At 31.3% G+C, this 14,901-nt stretch overlaps 1 protein-coding gene across 1 annotated transcript in view; it reads left to right on the top strand.

The window, feature by feature from the left end:
* LOC130903481 (angiopoietin-2) overlaps positions 1 to 14,485 on the top strand; it is a 182,189-nt gene extending 167,704 nt beyond the window's left edge. The window contains exons 4-7 of the mRNA XM_057815597.1: positions 977 to 1,164; positions 5,671 to 5,814; positions 9,747 to 9,871; positions 12,634 to 14,485. Of these exons, the coding sequence (XP_057671580.1) occupies positions 977 to 1,164; positions 5,671 to 5,814; positions 9,747 to 9,871; positions 12,634 to 12,725 (549 nt within the window). The 3' untranslated portion in view covers positions 12,726 to 14,485. The remainder of the gene's footprint in view (positions 1 to 976; positions 1,165 to 5,670; positions 5,815 to 9,746; positions 9,872 to 12,633) is intronic.
* Positions 14,486 to 14,901: the final 416 nt, after the last annotated feature.

The following is a 14,901-nucleotide window of genomic DNA, read 5'->3' as shown; positions in this document are numbered from 1 at the left end:
ACATAATTATTTCTCTTGTGTATTTGTGATATATGTGTCACTGTCTCTTATTTTCACATTCAATCATTTGCTGAAGACACTCACCTCCTACACTACTTTGATCCTGCAGATCCAAAAGCAAGAACACCTTTGAATCGAGGTCTATCCTTGAATATTGTACGAATCATAATTCGGAGCTGAATGCAAAAAAGTTGAGCAGTGAAAAGTTGGTATTTAATTTGATAAGAACTTAAAACTAATTTTTGATGCAGGCTTAAGGTTTGAAGAACATTTAAAGAGAAACTTTTTTATTTGTTTTCACTTATTTTAGTATTGTTTCTACCCTTGTGTCGAAGTTGAATTGAGAAATCGAGTACAATATGTACAAAACTTATTTATTTTTATGCCAAGAAAGTGATACTATCTTTTGTCTTGTCCCTAACGAGTTAAGTTGTTTAAAAATGTCGAATGTGTCTTCTGCATGCGTTTGTTCTGGTTATAACTCTATTTTTTCACTCGTTATTTTGAGACATCCAATATTATAAATTTTGTTGTTAACCTCATAACTAACTTTATTTATTCAATGTATAAGCTAGACAATGACATAATAGATCAGGTAAAGACAGTTTGCGCTTTAAACAAGATATTTGATACAAAAACTTTGAATTCAATTTTCTTACACATCCTACTCTCACTCGAATAAGGAAAAGAGCACAGAGAGAAATACTATTTTTCAGGTATAGAATAACATACTGCAATTTTAAAGAAATAGGTCCATCACAAGGATTCCATATATTCATTGACATGTCCTTTTTGATAGTTAATTTTATACCGTCCTCTTATTTCATTTCATTCTTACAATTATTTGAAATGTATCTCTCTAATGCTAGATTTTATATTAAAAATATAAATAAATAAACACGGAAACTTTATGTTTTGATAAATTATGATTAGCTTATTCTAAAATCCACCTCAAAATTGCTCTTACGTTTTTTAGGTAATTCAACGAAGAGATGATTTCGGTTATCCGAGGGAAAACTTCAACAGGGATTGGAATGATTATAAAAATGGGTTCGGTGATCCGTCGAAGGAATTCTGGTTGGGCAATGAAAATATATACATGCTGACCAATAATGAAGAATATTCTCTTAGAGTTGAACTTGAAGATTTCGAGGGTAACAAGAGGTACGTAATTAATTTATTATAAAACGAAAATTAAAAAAAGCAGAACTCATTTACTACACTATCTAACATGTGCTTAAAGTTTTTGCAGGTCTAAGAACAGCTGATATATGATGCTTTATTTTTTAGCTTCTCTTATCAAAATTAAAAAGTTTTTAACTCTCTGAAAAATTTTTATAACTAACATATTAAATGTACACTTCAAGGTATATACATTGTGTCGCTATAAAAATAAAGACACGTCCGTCCCCATTTTCGTTATTTAAAAGAATTCAGTTTTCATTCATTATACATTCATACCCGTACAAGGAGTTGATTGATCGTTGTAGTTAAATGAAATGGTACTTTGTCGGCTCGGGTTTAAACCTGAGTCTAGAGATCATCAAAAATCGGCATGTGACGAACCACCAACAGTATTCGGTGCCTGGTTTATGTTCACCTTCGTTTTCAAGTGCTAATTGCACTGGATAAGTAGCTAGCTTCAAATTCCATCATTCCAGTACTGACCCAGGATTGTTCCTGTGAAAAATGATTTACAGTACAGCAGCGCCGAGCTATTCCCGCATAAATATTTTGGCGTCAAAGCCTATGGATCGTTCAAGACGGGCCCAATCCCACAAAAGTTGTTCGCGCCCGAAGCATTTCGATGCGAGTTTGTAATATTTGGACATGTCACCACCGTTTCATTAGAGCAACCTAGAACTGTCAAGTCTGATTGGTACACCAGCATTTGTTTGCCATAAGTGTTTGGAAAAATCAGGGAAACCAATCGCATAAGACGAATTTCTCTCCACCAAGACAAAGCGAGCTCTCACACATCACTTCAAACAAAAACGTTTTTGTCAAAACATAGGGCTGATTGGTCATCCGCCATACAGTGCTTGTTGCTGCTAAATTGCGAGGTCAACGTTTTACTACACCTGAAGAAGTGTATATATATATATATATATATATATATATATATTGCTACGAGGGTTGAAAATATTCCCCATTAACATCAATACACTTCTTCAGGTATATATATTAAGACATGTCTATAATAACTATTTAGACTCAAAAATAGTAAAATGAGACTTTCAACATTAGTTTGTGTGTACAGTTCAAGTAGTTGACATGCAAAGGGAGAATTTTATGTGCACACACCACCGGTAACGGAATTAATATTTCCCTTACTAAAACATTATGGATCAGGGAAATCCTCAACATTTCCTGAAATATCTATTGAGGATTACATTCCCAATCAAATAAACATCGAAAAGCATTTTCGCTAACCGATAATTTTAACGACGTTCGTCTGAAGATAGAGCAACTTTATGATTACTTTTAATAAAATATATATAAGTAAGTTTCTATATTGAATTAATTGAGAAAAACATTATAGTCGTGGCTATGGATTAAAATATTACATTGTAACTTTCTCTATTATTTATCAAATTAATAAAAACAACTGAAAACCAAAACCAAAACAACTACATCATGAATTTTATTATCTGAAACTTCCGTCTTTATAGCGAATATTGGATAAATATATAAGATTCTATGTAATGAAATTGACACGCACTTGAGTATATTGGATAATGTAATTTCATTACGATATCCACTGCAAAGTAAAATATAGAATATTTATATGAAGGACTTAAGTAACTACCGTAGTAGCATCGTATTTTAAAAAGTTTGGTCAATGCCGTTCGTTATTTTTGTTGGCATAATATGCCATGAGCTACTCTTTTTTGATAATTATTCAATTATGAATATTTTAAAATTACTGTACTTTGAATAAAAAGCTTTTAGTATTAATTAATAGACATTACATTAATTTCAATGATAACCCTTGAGATCGTTCAAAACCGACCTAATAACCTCTATACAACAATTTAACCAAATTTATAAACGCATCGTTTAAAATTGCAAATCATCAAATCTATATTGATTGATATTTGGATAGTAGATTTTTTAATAACATAATGCACAATGATTATCCTACTAATGCATTACATGTTCATAAACATTTCAAAATTATAATAACGTGTACATTTCAAGTGCCAAAATGTCTCACGTGAGATAAATATCGTCGTACGAAATGCTAATTCGGTATTCAAATGATCATCAACCTTTTAGTATTGAAATATTTATGATGTTACAACCAGTGGAGTATCTTTTTTTATTATGAAAATATCAAAAATAATTTAAAAGACTTATTTCGTATAGCTATCACATTTCCTCACCAGTCTGGCATGTGACTATCAAACGCTTATATAATATGACTTCTGCCTATCTTACCCACGAAGTCTAGATACAAGGAATCCGAACGTAATGTTGAAACAACGGCATCAATTAAGAGGACAGATATTTTGCCACTTTTCAAGAAGTACTCGTTTAAATATATAAGCGGATTTTGTTAAATGCTGGTATTTCATTCTTAAAGAAAATTGTGTGTGATTCTCCTTACTTAAAAAAAATCGGTTCTCTTTTGAGAAAGTAAGTGATCTGTTGTTTCTCATTCCTTTAAATATTTTATGCACCCCACTATCTGAGGTTCCTGAGAAGGAATATGTTTCACTCAAAGGTTGGCAAAATTTTTCGCTGCAAATTTCACATATTCGGATTTTTTCTTGGATTAATGTCTTTATAGGTATTAGACCTATTTGGAAACTTCTTCTTTTTTATAAAGAACCTTATTTCTCTTAGCCGGAGGGCAATGACTATTTGCCATTTCTTTCCATTCAAAATATAAATAACAAGAACCAAAACGTTACTGAACGAAATAGTAAAGTACACGATAATAAACCAAATGAACTTATGAGCCCAGTAAACTCAAGTTTTTCTACAAATACTATAAATTATGGACTTCTATACAAAGAAAACACAACAAGTTTATAGTAAATCCTAGTTTTCCATCTTGATTGTTTCTGTGAGTAAAGTATATCAATTATTTCATAGATTGAAGTATGTTCTGCGAATTGAGATCATTACAATTTAATACCTCTTAAAAATATATCAATAGCGACTATGGTAAGCTGTATTATTTACTTCATATGTTCAACCAGATAAATACCTATGTAGCAGAAAATACCAAATGAAATAACTAAATGCCTGTAAGTAGGTATTGATTAATTGATATTGAAAATAACAATTTAGAAAGTTAATAATATATTCACAAATATTGTAATTTATTTTCAACAATTGACTATTTCAAAAGTACATATTTGTAGTGCATAAAATTCATACGATAAACGCCAAAATAAACTATACGTAATCATAGAATTAATAACGAAATAACTATTTATTACATAAAATATTGATGTGAAACTCAATTTAAGCAATAGGAAAGTAGACGAAATGATAATACAACCATCAATAATGTATTAATAGAATAATGATATCAATAAAAAGCAAATCCATGGAATATAATAAGTAATGCGTACTTTCTTTTCACTAGTTTAGCATAGCATCTCTTGTTCTCTATTTTTTTCCTTTTCATACTACTACAAGACGTTTTAACACGTAGCTTATCAATATTTCAATTCTTTTTATCTCCTCATCTAACTATATTTTGTTCATAAAACGCGACCTCCACTTTTTCATAAACTACTTCGTTGCTTTCCTCATATAAAGAATTATCTGTATAGTTGATCTTTCTACATTTTTCATTTCCTTTCCTCTCATTATGATATGGGTCCTCTACAAGCAAACCTAAACGAATTTTCACTACCTTCTCCTATCATTACGATATCATACTATATTTCCTATCATGCTTGTTGGTATTCCAATGGAGAGAATAATGCCAGAGCAACCTCTGGTTGTACAAGAGCCCTGTAAATTTGGAAACAGAATATTAGCGTTTTTGGACTGGTATATTAGTGATGATAGGTGACGTATTCATAGTGAAAAGTATCATGGACGAAAAGCCAAGAAGCATCTATCACGCCATTGGAAAAGCTCTTGGTGTTAGATCTGGAACAGTATATTTACATATCATGTGAAAAAACTTATTGTTCCATGGTTGCTACATACACTTAATGTAAATAGTGAAGAACAAATCCTATTCTTTCTAGTACAAATACAGGTGATGATTTGTACCTGCCTGAAGAGCCCTGTTCGATTCACGAAGATTCACCGACATAACAACAAAGAAAAAACTGTAATGTTGTGTACGTAGTTTACTTTCGTTATAAAGGATTGATGAAGGCGATTAAGCTTGAAAAATGAGGAACAATTTTCAAATTAAACTAGAAATAGACCAGCATTATGCAGCAATATGTATCCACCATGATATTTCTCATATAAAATCGTATTATTGCTCCATAATAATGGAGGGAAGCTCCATCACATTGAAACATTATTTTCAAGTTAGCGCATTAATCTGTAATACGCGTTAATATTAAATTACTTTATTATTTCTGACATGTAACCTTCCTACTTTCTTTGTTAAGAGTGGTTGTTATGCTGATATTTTCTGTACAGTAATTGTATAATGAAAATATCGAAAATAATTTTTTGTATTTTCAGATATGCTCAATATTCACACTTCAAAATATATTCGGAAGCTGAATATTATAAACTGGAAATAGACGGCTATGAAGGAAATGCAGGCGATTCTCTAAATGATCCATGGTACGGAAGTAATAATAGCCCATTTTCTACTTACAACAGGTAAGAACAAAAAGTTCTCATGTTTTATCTACATTTATTTTTCAGAATAATTATTAAAAAATTAAAAGCATATTTTACTGTTTTATAACCAAAATATATCGATTACTATCTTGGACAATGGAAATAAACAGTATAAAGAGTTCTTATAATAACAAATCGACAGCAATGGATTTCCCGAGGCTCATTAGTATTCTACATATATAATCGGAAAATGGACATGTAAGGCAGAAATATGTGGCCCAAGAACCAAGCTCACTCTCCCAATAGACTCAGAAACTTCCATTTTTCCAGGCGGAAACATATAATATCCTCAAATGCGCAGCTCGCTGCGCTCAACGTAACTACCGCATTGCAAAGATTTTCATCCTATCAGATAGCAGACCAGCCCTGCAAGCTGGTTACCGAGTAGCTGGCCACACCGGAGTACACGGTAAAGAACAAGCCGACTTTCCCAAAAAGCCATCAAGTGGGAAAACGAGAAGAAATCAGTAATAAAACCCCAGGTTTGACACAATCGAAAATATTTCTTTCCCATTCCACGAACTGTTTTGAAAAGGCCCTTTCATTGAACAAAGACGAGCTAAGGAGAGTTACTGATAGGTTTATTGGATACTGTGCAGTGAACTACCACCTGAAGGACATCAGAGAAACTCACGACAGCTCTTGTCGCCAAAGAACCAAAGGGAACCGTCGAACACCTACTTTTGTGAGTGCTAGGCAATTCATAAACAAAGATTACAGTACTTAGTACAGTACAGACCTTAAACCCTAGTTCTTCTAATCTAATCTAATAAAGAGTTCTCTCTTCATGATATTACAGCCTTCTCTATATTACTGTTTTGATAATTACTAAAAATATTAAAAACAAGCCATGAAATACTGACAAAAGCCAATTCACCCAATTTTTCTAACAATTCTAATCCCATAAAAAAACCTGGAAAAATGTTGGCTACTCTATTTCAAAATTGTCATAAGCTATCGAGTCTTTATTCCTAAAATACAAGAAGCAATATCCTTTTTTTAAATGCCATTATTATTGCACAATTAGTAATTCAATCAAGGTCTGATGCTGATAATTTACATTTGGAATGATTTGAAGTACAAAAAACTGTCTATAGTTATTTGCAAGAAGAATAATTCCAAATATGTCAACAATTAGTGAATTCTAGCATATGAAGATGGAAATTTTTCGAGAAATGCAGGTTTATACTGGCGTCGTAAATTTTACCTAGGCCCTTAATGACGTATTCCGAAATAAGTCCTGTTATCCTGAAGAGAAAAATCATTTTTAAATTTTCTATACATGCAAAACACTAAGATCTGCCCTAGAATAGTCAATCGTCTGCGCGAATGAAAAAGTTGCCCACTTTTTGTACATATTCATTTATTTTTGAGGCCGGAGGACATCCTTAACAACCATGGACTAATTTCGACATTTATGGGTTTCTTCAACTCAAAACAAAACCTAAAGTTAATTCATAGTTTAAGATGTAAACGAGAATTTTACAACAGACACTGCAAACACGATCTCAGTAAAGTGTCTGCAATAGCAGATTGACAAATCTAAACACATGAAGGTAAATCCGATTATTAAGTAAATGGGCCACGACAAGCGCGGATGATGCGTGGCGTTCGCTTGTTGTCTGTTTAGGGCAAGGCCGAACACTATTGCAAGGGTGTACATATCGTCACTGCTGTTTAAATAATTGAATAAGTTGAAAAATTATAAATTGATAAGAAAATATTATCCTCAAACCATTATTTTGAATTTGGTTAGTTGATGTGTTGTAGAGGTCTATATATTTCAATCCTATACATTTCAATACTGAATTGGATTGATTTCTGAAATGAAATAATACTATTGTGAATACTTATTCCTTCTTATGCTTCTTTTTTCATAAAGTCTCTGACTTTTGAGACTATCTTTCGCACTTGACTTTTATTATTACCTTAAAAAAACATCAGACAATAACTGAGAAAATTTTATTTTGAAACTTTTTTCTATTTTTAATATCAAAGGCACCAACGTGAGTGCACAAATCGACCCAAAATATGCAATATCTCGAAGAATGCTTCCCGCAACTAAACTATTGCAGGGTTAAAAGTGAGTTACAATTTTGAAATTCCCTGAATTTTTTATCTCCCTATTTTTCCTTTTTTTCGGATTTTTTGATGAATAGGATAAATGCATGCCAACTTTAAACGCCCCATACATAGGTTATAAGTATGAACCTTCGTCAGCCTATGGCAAAACTTTGCTGAACGGAGTGCGAATGTGTCTACTTCCGGATAGGATAAAAAAAGTTCCATATATTTGAAAAAATGACAAGCTTTTATAGGTAAAGGGAGATGTGACTCGCATTCAATAACTCGTATATATACGTGATTAGTCAAAAATTTCGTTTATATATGACGATTTGCAGGCTTTTCGATGTGTGTGATTTGACACTTTTGATAGATGGGTGAAATTTTACATAAAACCTATTTTGTCCCATTTTAAAATTTCCTGACTGTTTTCTGTTTTCCAGGTTTTCCCTGACCACTTTGTATCTTGTATTGATATATTTTTAAAATGAGAAAGAAAATGCTACTTAACAAAATAGAACAATACAGGGTGTTTCATTTAAGAAAGTTGGTGTAAAAGTTTGATATTTGGCAGGTTTTGTCAAAGTTTTCGAAAAATTTGATAAAAATTATTAAAATATCGATAAAAACATTTCTCTATCTTCAATATTAACAACCATAAATGGAATGACAAAATATAATGAATTACCCTATACATAGTTATAATTTTGTAGTGCCTAGTGCATTATTTCAGCTCTAGACTAATTATTTCGTTCTGTAGTGTAACTTCCAAGACTTGTGTAATATACCAAATATTGCATATTGATTTCAATACATTCACATTTCAAACACCAAACCACTAAAACGAATATTTACCACTTCGAACTAAAAAAAGAACCGAACACTTTATAACCACTGATGATAATTTGAATGAAAAATTAACTGGAAAAACACACATCTACCCCTATGAATCCATATGGCAAAGCAATCGCCTTGACGTGCTTCAGACGAAAATGCGTTTCTAGGCACATTCTTTAGTTGGCCCGTTTACTTTTTATCCGGACTCTAGAAGGTATTAGAGAAAGTAGTTGAAATAGCTGCAGCTTAAAACTTTGTTCACCGTACTTCTTAAGTTGGAATTTCTGGAACAGTTGGTGATATTCATACTGAACACTTTGTTTACACTGTCTGACGCACGTTTCGATAACTAAGTTAGAAACTAAAGGTAAACAAGAGCATATTAATTTGACATACCTTTTTTTTACTAAATTTTCTCATTAATAAACGTTCTCCCGAGAAAATTAACTCCAGCGGGAAAACCTCCTTAGCAGGGATCTTCTTTGCTTTGTGTAATTGTGAGTGTTGGTGTAGTGGTAGTGGTAACAGAGTATTTCAACACGATATTTCTTGATAGCACCTCGTACACTGGCTTTTGCAAAATATACTCTATTTAGTTGTGTAATTCAAACTAACAATGGCATTCATTACATTCAAATTCAGAACATAAAATATTGTCACATTTTAAATCAGACTTAAAAATTAACGGTTAATAGAGCGAAGTCTCAACACTAATGTAATAACATTAATAATACTCAATTACAAATTCAGGGATCATTCAGTTACTTCTAAGAGATGTATAGAAATCTTACTGTATACTGAACCATATAACAAATAAATATTTGGTTACGTGCTTCTTATTCTTACCTTCTAAATAACAAAATTACTTGCTAAAGAGGAGACTCGATTTTTTTTTTATTTTGATGCATATGAAATCAAAATTATGGATAAACGTTTTTTCTGTCGTATGTTTTGATTGATATATTTATTTCTTTTACATTTCCATCTAATTTTTTTATTTTTTCATTCAGGGACAACGACCGATCAAGTCTGAATTGCGCTTCTATGTTAAAAGGTGGATGGTGGTGGAAATCCTGCGGGCGAGGATTGAATGGTCTATATTTGAATGATCCTCAAGATTTGACAGCAAGACAAGGTAATAGGATAATAGGAAGCTATAATCTACGATGAATTTAGTTGACTTTCATTTTCATTTACTTTTTTTCCTTAAGCTTTCTATATACTAGTGCTAATATCAAAGTAAAAACGTTCTAGAAACAAAAAGAGGCGAGATACAAGAAGAAAATATTACCAACATCTGACCGAGCCACTACACTCCTATTTTTCTACATACTCACCAAACAATTTGAGGAACTAACCATAGTATTGGGCAAGATTTGAAATTCCTTATTATATTAACTAACGAGGGATTTGCCGTGCGAGCTCAGGCATTGTTATGCAAAAACAATATTGTGGACGTTAACTTTGCTACACAACATTTCTCAAAGTTTGATAATACTGAGATCATTCAGACGTTCTAGAAAATCAATCCTACTCCAAAAACGCGTTTATCTTGATAAACTGTAGCTTTGTTTCCCAAGTGAATCAATTTAAATTCGATTCATTTCTCAATAACCGTTTCTGTTGTAGGCATCCAGAAATACCGAAGCCACTTCAATTCGCTTACCTTTATAATATTTTATAATTAACTTGAACAAAATTTTGGTACTATAACTTTTATTTGATAATGCCAAATTACAACCTCCATGAAAATTTTGGAAAAAATAAATGAAAGCACCGTTATTGTCAAATGGTAGTTTTCACGAGTCAACACAATTTAGTAACTTTAGCGACCAGTTCGATAGCAACAATACTCTCCATATTTATGTAATAAAATACTCCATTACGTAAAAAAAATCTTTTATTACGTTCTTTTTGCACACTGCCATTCATATTCGTTGTAAGCAACCAAAATAGCATTATATTTGGGATTCGAATAAATCGATCAGCATTGCAATGTTCCCTTTAAGATTCAAAGATACCGATTAAGATGTCACGCACGTTACCGTGACCGCATCAGACGGAAAGGATACTTCCTATATGAAAATCTCTCATTTTTGTTAGTGAAAGACATATGGAAACTGTTTTGATGGACATACGTGAAGGACGATTTGCATTTCTCCTTCTACTCCAAAGAACCATTGGCGCTAATTTTTGACTTGTGAGTGAATCTGTAAATAAAAACCATTCCAGCTGCTAAGAACACTTCTTCTCATTTCCCCATCTAATTCCATTTCATATCCTCCAGAGATTTCACTCGTTTTCTGTCACTAATAAACCTATAAGAATAAATGAGATAATAAAATTAAAAATATTCTGTTTTTTTGAAGGACTGCGATTGAAATTTTTTGGCATTTCTTTGCACCAATCGACATGAGCTTTTTTGAGCTATTGTCAAATTATGCGGTATCCAACGCGAACAAATATTTTTGACAGACAAATTTCCATGTAATATCAAATATATGCAGATGGAAGTAATGCCCACGTATTGCATCAATCTTCCAGTATGTGACATGACGATCTCTGCAATATCAGTTTACGCACAGTATTGATGTTTTCTGGCACAACAGCCAATTTTGGACGACCTTCACGAAATTCATTCTGTAGCGAATTGTGACCACGATTGGAAAACCAGCTAAACACGAGAATTTTGGAGATTTAATTCCGAATTAATTTTTTTAACAAGATGAATGTTTCAAAAATCTATGAACAACTCAAATAGCACACGTTCCGAGCACGTTTAACATTAAAAATGTCAAACTTAAGTATGGCAATGTTAGATCACATCATTGTTGCCTTATCTCTAAACTTACGTGGCAACTCTTATAGATCTTCAATCCATATGTTGTTTCGTGGTTTATAATACGTTATGAACAATATTTAATATTTGGAAAATTTATGCAGTCTCTAAAGATTTCCTTTTACCTTTAGTGGAAAAAAATTTGTAAATCGCTATAGATTCTAGACAGAATGTACTGATTTTCACTATAACCTGACCTCTAATCAACACCGCTTCACAATTTAAAAAAAATATTATTGAATACGAAACAGAAATAATGAGTCAGTGTTTTATATTTCTGTTTCATCTCGCCGCTTGTACACATATATTAACACATTATGAATATACAAGTAAGTTTATGGTAAAGCTACAAATGTTTGAGAAAATGAAGTAGGGAGGTGATTTGTTCGGCGTCGTTTAGAAAGATTAAGCTGTTATCTTTTATAAGGATTAAGCTGTTGTTTTTTAGAAGGTTTAAGCTGATGTTTTTCGGCAGCATATTTAAGACAATCAGAGTGTGCTTGTTAGTTAAATTGTAAAACAGTTTGTACAAATGTAATTGGAGGTACAAGATATTAAATTACCATAAATTAGTCTTAAGTGGTCGATTGGAGTTAAGTCTTGTATTAAGAAGCTTGCGCAATTACTTGTTTGACGGTGTCCTACGTTGTATGTAGAGTAAGGAAATATGAATTTTTTTTAATTCTGCGGCCTTATTTTTTTGTTTGCTAATGTGAGAAGGTAACCAAGCTATAGTAACTGTTATTTTTTGTGATAAGTTGTTATGATTCATGTATGGACTGGAATTGGATCAAGTGAATCATATTGCAATGAGATTAAAAGGAAAGTAGATGGAATTGATAGTCTTTAGTGCGCTAAACAGTACGCTTGTGAGAATGCTGCAAGTTGGTGGGATTGAGAATGATTTAATTGTGATATTTTATTGTGTAAAAACGTAGTTACATTTATTTATATTACAATAGTGAAAACGACCCCATCTGTATCAGCATTGTTATTATGTTTAACCAATTCAATTGAATTAAGATTAGAACCAGCTAAAAAAATATTTATTATTTCAGGAATTGTTTGGTTCCGGTGGAAAGGTTGGGACTACACGCTTAAGAAATCTGTAATGATGATAAAACCTCGAAGCTTTGTTAGCGGCACCTAGTTTTCAATAACATAATAGTCAATTTATAATCACCAGTAAAATCATTTCATTTCATGAAACTGAACTATTTATTTGAAAAACTATATTATACTGATTTTATTACATTTTACCTCATAGTAATAGGAAATTGCTTCATAAAATTATCCGTACATACATCTAGTGGAATCCACCAGCTTCAAAAAAACAGTTTTGTTAGCTTCTACTTCAAGATTCCGCACTATTATGAGTAATATGGAATATGTTATATAGAAACTGGAAAATACCTTTTTAATTAGTATCACTAATTAATATTTATATACAAATAATGATGCAATCAAGCAATATGACTAATGATTGGCAGAATACATTACAACCACTTTAATAAATTATACAATAGTATGTTACATAATTACAGAAGAAAGTGATAATTTTCACACGGTTATTAATATTGTAAAAGTAGTGTGATTGTAGAAGTTTCTTTGTATCGAGTTGATTACGCTATTTTTCCTACAAACAATATTTATCTTCAACAATAATCTATTTCAAATAATACTAGTAGATATTACTTTTCCTTATATGTATATGAAACAGCAATTTCCAACACATGTGCGGAAACCTGACGTGACAGTAACGGCTCTACAAACCAAAATCAGCACCCAGTTTAGACAAATTCAGCTTAAAATTGATTCCTATTGGTAAATTTCATATTCTTCTCGTTCAAATTATTTTATAGTGAAGTATAATCCATTTGAATGATAATTTATGTCAATTTGTAGAACAAAAATTAATTGAATATCGTGTGGTCATCTACAATTTTCTGGTAGCTCAACATAACGTACTCAGTGGCCTTTGTGGCGTCTGTTAATTTAGATGGAATGAAAATTTGTTCTGGGTATTGGTATTAAGAAATTTTAAGAAACATCATCAATGTATCTTTAAATGTTTATATATTTTCCACATACATGCTGCAATATTTCCACATACGAGTGAAATTGTGGAGTTTTAAGGCTACGGAATGTGTGAAATTTATCATTTTCTAATGTAATCGTATTTTTCTCTCTATAAGGATTACAGTCTGGAATGAATTCATTTTTAAGGTTATTTTATGGTTGTAGAGATAGATTTTTATTCAAAATTCTTGAAAATAAAATTGTAACTGAAATGATTTTGCCGAAGAGAGTGTTCAGTAGTTTATTCGAAAGAATTTAAATGATCTTATTGTCATATAGCTTAAAAGATATCGAAGCTATCGATACATATATATATGGGATCAATTAATATTTTAGACGTTTTTCTGGACATTTCTAATCAAAATATAACTCATTGATAAATAAGAGTATCTTCATATGTCTGCTTTTATTTATAAATATTGGAAATGTAGAATTTTGATAGTTTTTGAACGTCGATCATTTGTTAATAATATTTATTTAATTTGACAATAATATAATAATTAATAGTTGCATATAACCTGAGAAATTGGAAAAACTTTAACTATACGCCCGGAATACGACAGCTCTTAATTCATCCATCGATGTTCATTAATGTACTCATATTTATATCGTAAATGTAGATATCTCTACTGAGAAACTTAATTTGAAAAACAGAAATTCAGAAGTTTTAATATTCTAAATTGTTTTGTAATCATAGAGTAAGTGTTCAAATTATTTCCAGAAAAGTATCTGAGACTGAATTCTCTCCAACCAAATACAATATTAAATATTATGCTTGGGATTTTATAATATCAAAATGAGATTTTCTGAATTATGTTTAAAGTATATACGTATTGCACTATTAATGAAATTTAGTTCGATTTTGAGTATTCCAGCTAACTAATTCGCTAATTAGTTAGCTGGAAAAACTTTTAGCTTTTAAAACTAATTTCTTCCCAATTCTCTCCTGTACTTTTGAAAATAGTTTAACTAACATGTCTATGCACCTACAATTCTCATATTTATATCAGTTTTTTCTACGTTCATTTCCAATAAGAAATATATGATTCTATTAAATTATGTGGCAAAAACTCGGGGTAATTTTTTTAGCAGCATAATTCAATCATAAATGGCGTCTGATGGGATTATCCATTAAACCAGAGCGTGGTTCCAATTTTATGGATAAGCAAGAAGATAATTCATAAATAATATGAAATTTTACATAGTTTTCTATGTTGTTTAGGAAACTGACTCATTTAGGGTATAGT

The sequence above is a fragment of the Diorhabda carinulata genome, chromosome 2, assembly GCF_026250575.1.
Source record: "Diorhabda carinulata isolate Delta chromosome 2, icDioCari1.1, whole genome shotgun sequence".
NCBI lineage: Eukaryota > Metazoa > Arthropoda > Insecta > Coleoptera > Chrysomelidae > Diorhabda > Diorhabda carinulata.
This window is presented reverse-complemented; position numbering and strand designations above follow the sequence as displayed.